This window comes from Euleptes europaea, chromosome 1, assembly GCF_029931775.1.
Source record: "Euleptes europaea isolate rEulEur1 chromosome 1, rEulEur1.hap1, whole genome shotgun sequence".
Taxonomy (NCBI): Eukaryota; Metazoa; Chordata; class Lepidosauria; order Squamata; family Sphaerodactylidae; genus Euleptes; species Euleptes europaea.
The window spans coordinates 54,575,819-54,591,441 of record NC_079312.1 but is presented as its reverse complement, the minus strand read 5'-3'; the positions used below and the strand labels follow the sequence as shown (position 1 = coordinate 54,591,441).

At 41.6% G+C, this 15,623-nt stretch overlaps 1 protein-coding gene across 1 annotated transcript in view; it reads right to left on the bottom strand.

Moving 5' to 3' along the window:
- Positions 1-11,868: 11,868 nt before the first annotated feature.
- Positions 11,869-15,623, bottom strand: part of UROC1 (urocanate hydratase 1) — a 54,576-nt gene continuing 50,821 nt past the window's right edge. The window contains exons 19-20 of the mRNA XM_056846907.1: positions 13,205-13,304; positions 11,869-12,015 (exon numbers count right to left, since the gene is read on the bottom strand). Coding sequence (XP_056702885.1) covers positions 11,869-12,015; positions 13,205-13,304 — 247 coding nt within the window. The remainder of the gene's footprint in view (positions 12,016-13,204; positions 13,305-15,623) is intronic.

Below are 15,623 nucleotides of genomic sequence, written 5' to 3'. Positions count from 1 at the left end.
AGTTGTTAACAGCCCATTCCTGAAACCCGCAGCAGCTGGGGACAGCGTGGCTGCGGCGTCTCTACAGAGGTTTCGCAGCCACCACGGGGGGGAAAGAGTTTTAGAAAAACCTGAAAATGGGGGGAAGGGCCCCATTGCAAACAGTGATGTCATGCTACTAAAAATGGTGTCGCGGCAACGCTGTTGCGTTAGGGCAGTGGTCGGCAAACTCATTAGTCAAGAGAGCCAAATATCAACAGTACAACCATTGAGATTTCTTTTGAGAGCCAAATTTCTTAAACTATATAGGTAGGTACACTGTTTATTCACTTAATAAACTTTAATTAAAATTTTAAGCCTTAATTAAACTATAGGTACACTGAATAAAACTTGATATCATACTTAATAATGATCTTATTTATTGATAAAAATTAAATTGTAAGTAAGGTATCCATAAAATTAAATCATGACAATGACTGACAAACAATGTGAACAATGGCCTTGTATCTCCTTGGAAAGTTTGGGTAAATCAGGTTTGTATGTTGTTGTTTTTAATTTTAGGCATGATTCCAGTTTGCACGCTGCAGGTAGCACGGACACTGGCGTAGGGGTCATGCCGGCTCCTACGAGCATTCAGCCTCCCCTTTCAGGAATGCACTGTAAGTTGCCACTAGACTCTTGTTTATTTTTACTTCTTAAGGTATGTCTATAGGGACCGGATGTTATTTTACCTTTTGAGGAAAGAAACAATTGATGATAATGTCAGTCACAATACCGTTTTTTTAAAATATCCATAAGGGATAATATGAGGATAATAAAGTATTTCTGGCATTGTGTGGGGTGATTTCCCTCCCCGCTGATTAACTATAGCCATACATTCATGATTAAGGGGTGGGATTTCCTAGTTAGCAGAAACTCAAGACCAAACTTCCCGCTCCTGGTCCAGATCTCGCCCTGTGCCATTAACAGTCTAAATGTGTCATTTGAAGACAGATTCTCTGTGTCCTGAAAATAAATTTATCAGAATGCAGCAAATGTGTTTAAATCAGTTCTTTAAAAAAGTTATGTCTCTCTTCACTCTTAAGAACAACTAACTTTCTCTGGATTGTGCATTTATATTATAATATCTGGAGATATTTGCTGTTTTGGTCAAGACATATTAAAAGCAACTTTTTTGCTGTATTATTCTGTTCTGCGAACAGGAGGGGGTGCTATTCCACCTCACAAAACATTGTGCAGTAATATTAGCCACACTTACTGTAATTCTAAATTTATGTTGATTTTTTTTTAGTGTTACCGTTAAAACAAACAAAACAGATTTTCTTCCGCCTTTAAAAATAATGTTGTGTGATTATTTCAATGTACAAAATGTATTGGGTCTATCACCCTAAATACGATTACTGTCCTGTCTTCTTCATCCCCACCCACAACCTATATCCCACTATGCTTACTCCTCCATGAGGTTCTATATGCTCCCCTCTCCCAGATCACTATATATCCTGCCTCAGGTAGATGGGACCACAACAAGAAGTCATGACCCTGCTCCTTTCTTTCAACAACTTTGCTGGAGTTGCAACCTCCCTCTTGAGAAATGCTGTCTTTTAGACTGCTACAGGCCTGTTACCAACAAAATGTATGCCATTATTGCCATCACCTCTCTTCTCTCACACATATATTTCACCCCTCACTTTTTCCCCCTATTTGGTATTGTGGCGTCTTCTTTGTGATATTCAGTCAGGATACCCTCCTGTGCACTAAAGATGTGTGACTGTGGGAGCAATCGTAAGCAGGTCTTTGTTTTTTGCCGTTAAATCACAGCTGAGTTATGGCAACCTTGTAGGGTTTTCAAGGCAAGAGAAATTTCGGAGGTGATTTGCCATTGCCTGCCTCCACGTTACGCCAGATATTCCTTGGAGGTCTCCCATCCAAATACTAGCCAGGGACAGGGCTGAGAATGTGTGACTGGCCCGCGAACACCCAGCAAGCTTCCATGGCACAAGGGGGGATTAGAACCTGGATTTCCCAGGTCCTAGTCCAACACCTTAACCACTACACCACTATGGCTTTCTACTCAGAAGTAAATCCCATTTTAGTCAATAGTGCTTACTCCCAGGAAAGACTCTTAAGATTGCACTGTAACCTACCTTCCCTTCAGCATGCGCTTCTTTATCGATGTATATTTTAGAGCAGGACATTTTCTGGCCTTGTTTATCCCTGGGAGGATATTAGAGAACACAGCTCTAATTTCAGAGTCAGAAATAAAAAAGCACTAAACTGTTGACAGGGTAGCCTGTCATTCCTAACAAATTCTACAGAAGTAGTTTTTCATCTCATAAGCTATACTTATGTACAGCATGGAACGACAGATAGTAATAGTGATTTTATGTGATTCCCAAAACAGTTTTGTTTCAGAGACTGAATACTATACTAGGCTGTTCCTGTTCCCACTGAAGACATTAGGAGAAACCAAATAATTTTACAAGTACTTTGGCCCCCGCTGTGTCAGCTACTGCTACTTAAGGTTGTGTGACTTAGCTGTTCATTTTCCAGATAGAGCAATTCAGATTAACCCCAGTGTATACTTCACTGTTCATTTGGCCAAGGATTTTTTTTCATATTACACAGAAATTCTTAGTACAGTATTTAGATAGAAGAAATGACACATCTGCAACTGTGAGAACCTATTGTCGGTGGCTATGATGTTAGTGTGGTGCAAGAAGTTGGCATTCACCCAAGAAACAGGTAATGTCCTTCAAAAGAAAGTTTCAGATCCTCCATTGTGTGAGACTTCTTTTTGTATTGGGGGGGATGCTATTCTGTCACCACAATCAGCAGTGTATTCTGCTCATACAGCGAAGACCTAGGCTGTTACCGCACTAGGTATTCCCAGCAATGTATTAAGATATTGTCAAAGGCTTTCACGGTCAGAGTTCATTGGTTCTTGTAGGTTATCCGGGCTGTGTAACTGTGGTCTTGGTATCAAGGAAGAAACTAATCATCTAAATCATGCACTGCTAGCAAACGGCTATTCCAGAAATGAAATCAGAAGGGCCATTAAACCAAACAAAAATCAGAAAACTCAGGAAAAACAGTCTCCCATAGGAAAGGTATTCTTGCCATTTATTAAAGGAGTCACTGATAGGATGGAGAAACTTTTGAAAAAATATAACCTACAAACAGTGTTTAAACCCACCAAGAAAATACAACAGATGCTATGATCAGCAAAAGACAAAAGAGACCCCCTCACCTCTGCAGGAGTATATCGTATAACTTGCAGCTGTGGACAAGTTTATATCGGGACAACAAAACGCAGCATACAAACAAGGATAAAAGAACATGAAAGATACTGCAGACTTGGCCAACCTGAGAAATCAGCAGTGGCTGAACATGAACTGACCCAAACAGGACACAGGGTCTTATTCCAAGACACTGAAAGACTGGACAATTCTACCAACTATTTTGTCAGATTGCACAGAGAAGCCATTGAAATTCATAAACATCAGCACAACTTTAACAGAAAAGAAGAGAGTTTAAGAATGAATAAGGCTTGGCTTACTGTCCTGAAAACTTCCAGACTAACAAAGACTACAGTCAACAATAGCCATGCAGATTAGCTTTGGATTTCACACATTAACTGATCACTTCAGGATACAATGGTTCCATATTAACATACCACACCCTCATTAGCACATTATCTTGATACTTACAGGACAATGATTGGATACTTTTTGCAGGACAATGATTCAGCTCAATCCAACCCCTTTCTGACTATATATTACTCTTCCTACACACTTGACACTGAGAGACACTGTCCTTCAGTGTTACTCCTCTGAAGATGCCTGCCACAGCTGCTGGTGAAACGTCAGGAAAGAAAATACCAAGACCACAGTTACACAGCCCGGATAACCTACAAGAACCGATGTATTAAGAGTTTGAAAATGTTATTAAAAATATCGCTTTAAAAGGGTTTTTGGATACCATGGCTTATAAATGGTTGGAAGACATCTTCACAGCTAAAGGGGCCAAACAAAATGCGAAAAGTATTTTTTATAACGTTTTCAAACTCTTAATACATCACTGGGAATACAAGTGCGGTAACCCCCCTACTCAGACCTTTGCCATAGTATACCAGGGAGGAGAAGTGAAATAAAATTTCTTTAAGCAGCTCACTAACTGTTCACCAACTAGGGATGCCAGGTCCCTCTTCTCCAGGTGCACTTATCTCTATCGGCTGGAAATCAGTTGTAATAGCAGGAGATCCCCAGCTAGTACCTGGAGGTTGGCAACCCTATCACCAGCCCAGTAGCATGATTATTGGTTAATTGTTGAGAGGATGATCAGAAATGCTGACCTCATGGTCCACAGATATTCCACAAAGTTGTTAGTTTGGATTTCAGTTACTGTAGACGGATCTGTCATCCTATTGGCCTCCCACTTCTGGGTGCAGCCAGAGTCTATTACAAAAGAGTGGTAACTTTCTTAACAACTGTGCATGTTTTCTCAGTGGGTGCCAATTACTATGTCACGTCTCTAATGTTTTTCATCTCTAACTTGGAAGAATCGCTCTGTATAATACCCTATTTGCTCTCTAGCTATCAGGATATTGAGGATGACAGACATGAGTTTGCATAGCCTGAAAAGATAGGAAAAACAGCTCTCAAAATTTACATAGAGGAAAGCTGATGGAACAGTCTCATTCCTCTGTGGCATCTTTTTAATTTCATGTGCCCCTGCATGACAGCATAGTAAAAATACTAGTTAATTTGTCCCTGCTGAAACAGGTTATCTGCCATTGTATAATACTGGACAGTTAAGGTACATAGATTCTTTCATTTCTCACTCCGTGGGTGATAAACTATTTATACACACACAAACACCACATCATTTTAGTGCATTTGTTGATCTTTTATGCTGAATTATCTTATTACTTCTCTGAACCTAGCATATTACTTTACACAGTTGCCTTTGTTAATATAATATTAATATACCCAAATAGATTATATTAGTATACCCAAAGTCATATGAAGAATATTGGTCATAAACATGTTTACCCAGGATGCTATAAAATCTTTATTTGATTTTGTTAAAAGAAATACCTGTTACTGAGAACAGGGAGTCCTCAGTCTTCATTGCAGAACTAGCTTAAACTGGCCAATGAGGTATGATTCATTGATAGCTTACTTTGAACTGCATTCCACTGGCACAAAACCATAATGGAACAAAAACCCTTCCAAAGAATTCAAGATTTGGCGGAAAGCAAGGCTAGAAAAGAGCTGAATATCATCTAGTTCAATCCCCTGTGTAACAGAATAAGTCCTATATAATATTTCTTGCTCACAGAGTCACTTCTTGGAAGTGAAAATTTAGGTGAGAAAGTTGTAATTCCAAAGAGGTAGCTGTGCTAGTATGCTACAGCAAAAATAAACAGGAGTCTTATGGGACCTTAAAGACTAACACAATTTTATTCCATCACAAGGTTTTGTAAACTAGAACCCACTTTTTCTGATAGACTGCGTTCTCTACATAATTTTTCCGAAGGTGAATATATGAGACCCTATTTACCCAATATCTATATGGCTATATTTCAAGCCTTATAATGTACCAGTGAGGAGGGAAGTCAGCATGGTACAGCCCAATCTTATCAGATTTCGGAAGCTAAGAAGGGTCAATACTTGGATGGGAGATTATCCAAAACTGACTTATTTAGGAGAGCTGTTTTTACACAAATAATTAGGGCTAATTTTTTTTGCCATTAAGTCACAGCTGACTTAACGGCAACCCTGTAGGGTTTTCTAGGCAAGAGACATTCAGAGGCGGTTTGCCATTACATGCCTCTGCATAGCGAACCTGGTATTCCTTTGTGGTCTGCTATCTGAATGCTAACTAAGGCTGACCCTGCTTAGCTTCCAAAATATGATGAGATCAGGCTAGCCTGGGCCATAAAAGTCAGGGCAATTAGGGCTATAATGTAACAATGTTTCAGAAAGTTGCTTTGGCAAAACTATAGCGATTCTTGCTTTTAAGTATGATCCTACTGTGTAATTTCTGCATCATTTAATGAGTAATGCTAATATATAAACTTCATCTCAATTCTGTCATCAGATTTCTGAAATCCAAACCTTATTGCTTTGTTTATTGGATGCTCTACCCTGCTGCTTGTATTTGCAATTCATCTTGAGAAAGGCATGTAAATAAATGAATAAATAAATAAATGTTGGCAGTGGCTGCATTAAAATGGGTGTGTATAAACTCTAATAGGAGGGGGAGCTGTTCATTTTGAATTTGGCAATACATTTAAAAAATACAGAAAATATAAACAAGATCTTGGGGTGGTAGCAGAGCCCTGGCAACAAGTCAGGAATGTTCTGAACCGACAATGTAGCTTTTGTGTTTCAGAAGATGCCATTGTGAGCTGTTTTAATTGATTCTATCACCTCAGACTGCAATCCACTACTGCAGTCCTGTAAGGCTGAAGAAGACTTTACTGCCTGTAACTGAGGATCATTCCAGTCTCCATTCCAATAGCAGCAACAAATCATCACTGCTGTGGTAGTGGAGTACCATGCCAAACAACACCATTGCAAGTTGGGGGGGGATAATGTGGGGCCTGCAGGAGTGATGACATGTGTGTGTTTTTTCTGCATGTGAATATGGTTGACATGTTGTTGAGAAACTTGGGTTGCCAGGTCTCCCCTGGCCACCGGCAGGGGATGGAGGTAGAGTTGCCAGATCCAGGTTGGGAAACTCCTGGAGATTTGGGGATGGGGCTTAGGGAGGACAGGGGCCTCAGTGGGGTATAATGCCATAGAGTCCACCTTTCAAAGCATCCATTTTCTCCAGGGGAAATGATCTCTGTAGACCAGAGATGAGCTGTCATTCTGGGGGATCCCCAGGTCCTACCTGGAGGTTGGCATCCCTATGAAGAAATGAATGATTTTGCTACAGGATGGGCAATCTCCTTCCAGACCAGGGGCCAGCAGCTACCAATTAAATGTTAAATGTCATAATGAGGTGAATTTTTCACTCATTTATTAGATCTATAGTCTGTGTTTGATTTTCAAAAGAAAAGGCCCAGGTGGCCAACTACAAAACACAATACAAATTAGTGAAAGCAGGCCCACAGAAGGGAGTCGGGACCTCACATCTAGTTCTGTAGAATGGCCAGCTGCTACTGAGGGATGGATAGCCATTGGGACAGGCAGAAAGATGGAAAGGCCCTCGTTCTGCCTTTCTTGCCATTAAGTAGCAGAATTCAGTTTCCTCACTTTCGACACAGCTGAGTGGCTATGAAATAGTTTCTTTATGTGTAGATGTGGAAGGCTGCCACATCCTGATCTGTTGATAGGGATGTGGGAAAGGGATCTGACAGAAAGCAGTGTTTTGTAGAGTGGATGAAGGTTGGATTATGGGAAAGTTCTGGTCCAACCATAAAAAGAACAAACAAGGTAAGGGAACAAGTTATCTGAGGAGGCACTTGTATTCTATCCTCATTTTGGTGGTGGAAGTGCTGTCAAGTCACAGCCAACTTATGGCAACCCCGTAGACCTTTCAAGGCAAGAGACAAACAGAGGTGGTTTACCATTGCCTGCCTCCACATAGCAAACCTGGTCTTCCTTGGTGGTCTCCCAGTGTGGTGTAGTGGTTAAGAGCGGCGGACTGTAATCTGGAGAACTGAGTTTGATTCCCCGCTCCTCCACATGAGGCCTACTGGGTGACCTTGGGCTAATCATAGTTCTCTCAGAACTCCCTCAGCTCCACCTACCTCACAAGGTGCCTGTTGTGAGGAGAGGAAGGGAAGGTGATTGTAAGCCGCTTTGAGACTCCTTTCGGTAGAGAAAAGCAGGGAATAAAAACCAAATCTTCTTCTTCCCAAGTACCAGCCAGGGTTCACCTTTCTTAGCTTCCAAGATCTGACAAGATCAAGCTAGCCTGGGCCATCCAGGTCTGGCCATTCTCATTTTACATATAAATTTAAGGAAAAGAGGTGTTTATGCAACAATTTGCAAGCTTTGCAGAGTGAATTTTTTTCCCTCCCCCTCCTCCTGCAGACTACTGAGCCCACCAAACTTTTGTTCTTGGGGGTCAAAGGAACCCTTAGGAACAGCATAGGAAGAGAACTAGTGGTCTGCAGCAGGAGATGGGAAATCAGTGGAAATCACCAACCCCTCTTCCACAAATGGAAATGCCATTCTGTTATAGGAAGTATGTTGGAAATGTGCCCAAATCCAAAAGCAGCACTTTCCTCAATAGATTTCCAACGGAAACCAGTGAGTGTCAGATCTACCTCTTGAGAAGTTTGGAGCAGGATGAGGCAAAGAGGAAGAAAGCTGAAGGAGATAGTCACTTAGCACTGCAGATCCTTTCTTGGCCAGAACTCTGGTGGCACATGGGCAGTCACTGATATCTGTCAGATCACTTAGATCAGATGCTTAGATTTCTGGATTGTTGAACAAGAGTGTGTGTTCAGTATTTTAGCTCTGCCATTCATGCTGAGTAAAATCTTGTATCACAAAACATTTAGTATTAGGTGCTTGGAAAGACTTACATTAGCCATGTCCAAAGTCCGGCCCGCAGGCCGATTGCAGCCCGTGTTCCGGTTTAATATGGCCCCACAGGTAATTTGGCAAAATCTATCTGTTGTGGCCCCCAGTGAATCCACGAGCGCCGCTCAGGACCCCTGGGATCTCTGGATCTTTCAACGCCACGGGACTGCACGTCCTCAGTCTACGTTCTCGCGATCTCTTGGACGTTGCGGGATTTGGTGCGTTCCTTCTCCCTGCGCTGTGTCTTCACCACACACAGCAACAAAGGCAGGCAATTCATCTTTGCTGCACTTGCCATCTTTATTCAGGACAGGGGACAATAGACAATAGTCCAGAAGGGCACAAAGAGCTAAAAGTAAAAAAGATCAAAGTTTATTACGTGATGCTACAAGACACCGCCTCCAAACACTACCCCTCACTTGTGACCCGCCAGCATTTAGCACTGTACATTACAGCGTAACTTCGTTTGGAAGAGATCTCCGGCGAATTCTTGTTGGGCAGTGTATTAGTGCTTGGGCGAACATGCTTAGTATAATTAGGGCTTGGGTGAACATACTTAGACCAAAACCTCTGGCACTGCGCTCACATAATCCCTTCCCCTTCTGGCCAATTTCTAAAATGGTAACTGTAAATAAGAGAAGGAAAGTTGACAGTGAGGGCCGCCGCTTCCAGGACAGGTGAAAAGTGGAATATTTCTTCACTGAAATACAGAATCACTGTGTTTGTCTGATATACCAAGAGACTGTGGCTGTTTATAAGGAATTTAATATCAGGAGACACTACCAGTCGAGACATAGCACATACGACAAGCTAACAGGGCGCGACCGCAGTGAAAAGTGTAAGCAACTTGAAGCTGTTTTAATGTCACAACAGCGATTTTTCACAAGAGCCCATGAGTCAAATGAAAATGCCACAAGGGCGAGCTATGAGGTGGCAACGTTAATTGCTAAAAATTGCAAATCTTTTGCTGAGGGTGAATTTATCAAAGAATGTGTTATGAAAATGGTTGAGAATATCTGTCCCGATGAGAAGCAAGAGTTTGCCAACATTTGCCTGGCTCGTAACACTGTAGCACGGAGAACTGAAGATATTTCATCAGATATTAAGAGACAGTTGACGTCCAAAAGAGTGGATTTTGACTTCTTTTCAATAGCCTGTGATGAAAGCACGGACCTATGTGACACAGCTCAGTTGCTGATTTTTATGAGAGGGGTAGACGATGAAATGAATAGGACTTAAGTGGATAATAGTTTGTCGTTGATTGTTATTGGGATCGTTTGGAAAAGGAAGTTTAACCGTGGAAAGACATTCATTTTTACAATGGCAATTCTGCCCAGCCAAGAAGCTTTTAGTTTGGTCCATGTGAGGAGATTTTTTTCTATTTTGTTCCGAACTGCTTCATAGTTGTATTTAAATAGATCTTGATTTTTTTGGGTATAAATATCCCTAGATATTTTATCGGTTTGATGGATATAACACAACCAGATTGTGCAGCTATATTTGCTTCTTCTTGTTGTGTTGTATTTTCTAGGAAGATTTTCGTTTTTGATCTGTTGAGTTTGTATCCTGCCAGTTCACCGTATGTTTGTATGTTATTCATTAATCCTGTTATGCTGAGTTGAGGTTGGGCAATTGTCAGTAGAACGTCCCCTGCCATGGCTGGTGAACGAAGTGGATTATCAACCCTAATCTGTAACAAGGTGATCAAAGAAGGAGGCAAAGCTATTAAACTCCGTTGTATCATTCATCAACAAGTTCTCTGTATTAAACATCTCAAATATGATCATGTTATGAAACCGGTGCTAAAGACTATTAATTTTATTCGCTCTAAAACCCTGTGCCACTGCCAGTTTAAACAGTTTCTACTGGACATCCAAGCTGAATACGAAGATGTTTTATATCACAACGATGTAAGATGGCTCAGTCGGAGGTCTGCACTGCAGCGTTTCTACTCTCTCATAAAGGAAATCGGAGAATTCTTGGAAACAAAGGGAAAACCGATGCGAGAACTATCTGATCCTATTTGGCTGGCTGATTTGGGGTTTTTAGTTGACATAACAAAGCATCTGAATGTACTGAACACGAGTCTTCAGGGGAAAGTTGCAGCTGTGAACCAGCTTTATTCACACCTCAAAGCCTTTGGAACAAAGCTGCAACTTTTCCAAAGGCAATTGTCACAAACAGAGCCCAATACCATACATTTTTCATCATTGCAGGAAATAATGAACAGTTTTCCACAGGACAATATCAGTGTGCAAACAAGCAAGTATGCAGCAGACATTGCATCTCTGGCTGGGGAGTTTAAACTGCGCTTTCAAGATTTTACTGCTATTGAAAAGGAGATCAGCCTTTTCTCCTCTCCATTCTCTGTAGACCCCAATGATGCTCCAGATCAGCTGCAGCTCGAGCTCATTGAGCTGCATTGTGACAGCAAGTTACGCAGTCATCACCAACAGCTCTCTCTTGTGAACTTTTACCACCAACTAGATAAGAGCCGGTTTCAAGAGATTCGGACATTGGCTAAGAAAATGCTGAGCTTGTTTGGCTCAACATATTTGTGCGAGAAGACATTCTCTGCTATGACCTTTAACAAGAACCGTGTGAGGACAAGACTAAGTGACTCTCACCTGCGTGACATTTTACTAATCAAAGCCACTGCCTTTGAACCAGACCTAGCCTATGTGCTGCAGTCCAGATCTCAGTTTCACCCTTCACATTAGTGCAGGCAAGTTTTTTTTTTCCAATTGAGATGAATACATTGTAAAATCTCAGTTAATGTCCGTTGGTCTAAATCAGGTATAAATATATTTGGACACAACATGTATACCTGGTGTTATGTTCCTGTTCATATTTTTTGAACTTAAAAGTTGACAGACAACCTTTATTACCAATAATATGTAATGTACTTTACAATGTTCCTGACATATATTTCAGCTTCCTGGATTTTTTTTTTCATCTGGCCTTCAGATATGAAAGGCAGAGTGATTTAACACCTGTTTAGATTTGTCATCCATGTGACGAAATGAAAAGTATGCCGTTTGCAATAAACTTTGCATAAAATAGTTAATTTGCATTTAATTTTAATAGTTCAAAGAATGTCAGGCAAAATGGTCGGCCCTCATGCATGTTCACTTCATCAAATCTGGCTCTCTTTTTAAAAAGTTTGGACACCCCTGACTTACATTGATGTTGAATATATATAGATAGATTTCCCTAATGAGAAAAAAGGAAACACTTGCCTTGAAGACAGACTCAAATATGCATTTATTATAGTACCCCGAACTCACACTTTTAGACAGAAAGAGAGCAATGTTTGAAGCACGGTGCAATGGCAAAATAAGGGAATTTAGTGTAATTTTAACAGGGCTTGTTTAATGATGTTGTCATCCGCCATCTTATGTGGAAGGGTCACTTTCAGTTTTTTGTCTTTCTCCATAGCTTGGCAGATGGTTTCATATGCATTGTCGTTGCCTGACCAGCACCGTCTAGTAACCTGTCCATATGAGCAAGAGAGAGAGTGAGAGAGAATAAATTAGAAACTATTATTTCTTTACACTATGACCAACATAGAAAGAGGGGAGAAATGTGACAACACCCACTACTTTAAGGGAAACAAGCAAACCCAGAAAGAAACAACAGGCCACATGAAGTATAGTTCCACAGATTACTTGCATGATTTCAAAATGAAGGGATGCTTTGGAACAAATTCACCTCTTCTGTGTTATGTTAGAGAACTGCCAGTATAGCAGACATAAAATTATGGCATTCCTAGGTCTGACGGGCATCCAGTCAATTCAGTATTCATAAATTGGGTTCATTGGGAATGCCATGGACAAAAAGTTCCATTTGTGTATACTCTGAATTGCAAAAACAAGGAGTTCTGGAGTTGGGGGGTTGAATAATATGGGGATAATTCCTATCAAGTGTGAGTGGAGAAGTGCAAATGGAAGCAAACTTTCCCACCCACTACCTACCACCCCCTACACTGAAGAGTGCCTCATCTCCAAAAAAGCCCTGGGAGTCAGTGAATCCTCAGGAACAGCATGGGGTAAAGTGGGAGGCAAAATCAGTAAAACAAACAAACAAAGAACACCCAATTTTCCAATGGCAGAAGTGCCTTCCCCAAGCAGAAAACATGACTAGGGATATAAACTATTAACTTTACAATGCTTGCAATTGGACTGCCTCTTTTATTCTAATAAACATTGCCTGCGATTTAGTGATTTTTCCTACTAGGCACCTTTTTCCTTATAAAACTCTGTACTTTATTGTAGAATCCAGGCTTGCTCCATATCTAATAGAGGTAGAGATCTTAACAGAGATTTCACTGCATGTATCATTAGCAAATAATTAGCAGAGGGAACTATTATATATATATATATATATATATATATATATATATATATATATATATATGAGCAGAGCTTGGACTGCAGTACTGCAGCTTATCACTCTGCGCCACGGGGCTCTTTTATATATATATATATATACTTTTGAGGCTGGACTTTATGGTATTGTACCCTACTGAGGTCCCTGTCCTCCCCAGGCTCCAGGAGTTTCCCAACCTGGATCTTGTGCCACTAACACACAAACACCCATCTCCCACGAGTGGCCAGGGAGGACCCGGCAACCTTATATGAAAGCAATATTTCAAGATAAGCAGATGAAGTAGATTTGTTTACTCCATTGGAAACATCCCAGCTCAGCATCATCTTAGCACGTTCTTCTGCTTGTGTGGAGCCATCTAGAATCAGGCCAAATCCTCCATTTATCACTTCTCCCCTTTAAAATAAAACAAAAAAAATGCATTCCAGATTTTATGTTGAAATGAATCAGAGACCATCACAGTTTCATCATATGCAAACTTGGGGGAAAGGAAAATATAAATTTAAAATTTGCTATACTTAGATATGACTAACCTATAGTCACTTTATTTAAAATATAGAGAATGAGCAATTTACAATAATATGTGTGCAGGTTGAACTTTATTAATCACAATCTGACTTAATTGACATCCCGTTCAGAAATACAGTAAATGTTCTTAACCTGACCAAAACAATTTCCAACATTTGGGAGCAGCTGGGAGCCTTCTGATCTGACAGTTACAGTGCAATCCTGAGTCATACCATCGTGCTGGGCTGGCAGGGGAAAGGCTTTGTTTGTACCCTCTAGAAAGTGGGCTAGGGGGATAAAGACAAAGCTTGCCTGCAGCTTTTCTTGATAGACAGTGCCAGCCATGCCCGCTAGGGTTGCCAACCTGAAGATCTCCCTCTATTACAACTGCATTCCAGATGACTGAGATCAGTTCCCCGAGAGAAAATGGCTGCTTTGGAGGGTGGGCTGTGTGGTTTGGGATGAGGAGGGACCCTACTGAGGTCCCTCCCCTCCCCAAACCACACCCTCCCCAGGCTCCATTTCCAAAATCTCCAGGTATTTCACAACCCGGAGCTGGCAACCCTAATGCCTGCAAAGGACAGAGGAAAATACTTTGCTTGTACTAGCTGGCAGGCAGGCAGAGGGAGACAGAAGCAGAAACCCAGCAATAGGAACCCACCTTCCTTGCAAACAACCAAGTGAGACAGAGGCAGAAGTTCTGGCTTTGCCTCACCAATGGTACACACACACACACCAAACATATGAGATGCAAGAGATCATGAAGAGGGGGGAAAAAATCAATGTCTCAGATAATCTCTCTGAGAATTTATTTACATCTCTCCTTTCTCTCCAAGGGGGACCTAAAGCAGCTTACATCATTCCCCTCTCCTCCGTTTCATCCTCACTACCACCCGGTGAGGCAGATTAGGCTGAAAAGTGTGTGACTGGCCCAAAGTCACCCCACAAGCTTCCATGGCAGAGTGGGGGATTCAAACGAGTTTACCCAGATCCTAGTCCAACACTTTAACCACTACACCACACTGGATCTCTGGATCAGAACTGCTGGTTCAGAACTTGAGATCTCTCAACGTCTGCAGGGATGAAAGACAGGCACTTCCTCCTATTTATGTGTAAGTAAAGTGAGAGGTGACATGGTCTGTTTTTAAGCAAACCCCATATGGGTCAGGGGAGCTGAAACCTGCCACATCCTACATCTTACTCCAGTGTTTTCTGATCTTCCCCCCGCCCCTAGCCACGCTGATTTCAACTCAAAGCATAGCCAGGAAAAACAATGGTAAGAGAACTAGAAAACAGTGAGGTGGGTTTAGGGAAACATAGCTTAATTCCCTTGTCCAAGGGCTTCATTTTTATTTAAAGTGGCCTTCCATACTACTTAAGGCTCCCAGGATAGGAGGGGAAAGCCCATCCTCAGCAGAATTTAGGCCTCTCTCCCTGCCCCTCCAAATGAGAGTTTAATTGCCTATCGAACAGGGAGGACACTTCCCCCTACCTGCCTGGAATTTGGGTTGCAACCCATTAGAATTGCAGCCCATTTTGGTGGAGGGTAGGGTTGCCAACCTCCAGGTAGTGGCTGGAGACCTCCCACTATTACAACTCATTTCCAGGCAACAGAGATCAGTTCACCTGGAGAAAATGGCCACTTTGGAAGGTAGATTCTATGGCATTATTCCCCACTGAAGTCCTTCCCCTCCCCAAACCCTGTCCTCCTCAGTTTCCACCCCCAAGATCTCCAGGTATTTCCCAGCCTGGACCCGGCAACCGTAGTGGAGGGAGGGAAAGCTGCATCCGAAAACCACCTTCAGTTCTGACATTAAAGCAGCTTTTCAAACAGCAGTTTTAAAAAAGAAAAAAAGAACCAACAACATGACTTCAAATCCAACTTAATTTCTTTTCTTTTTTTACATAGCCCTAATTCATGCCAGAATCCTGGCGTGAGATAAGGAGCCTCCCACTTGTACTTTCCCACACTGCCCAGCCTGCAACCTCGGATCTTGCCCAAGAGCTGGTGCCTACTGTAATTCCCCTGAGTACAAGATGCCCCAGAAAGCACTTGCTTAAACAAATAATGTAAATGCCAGCATGCCTGATGATTAAGTGACTAAAGCGACTGGGATTCTTAAAGGTCAGGCTATGGTTATTTAAGTTTATTACACTGCAGTTTGGGGTTCTGTTGCATTGGAATCTTAATTGACACACCAGATTATA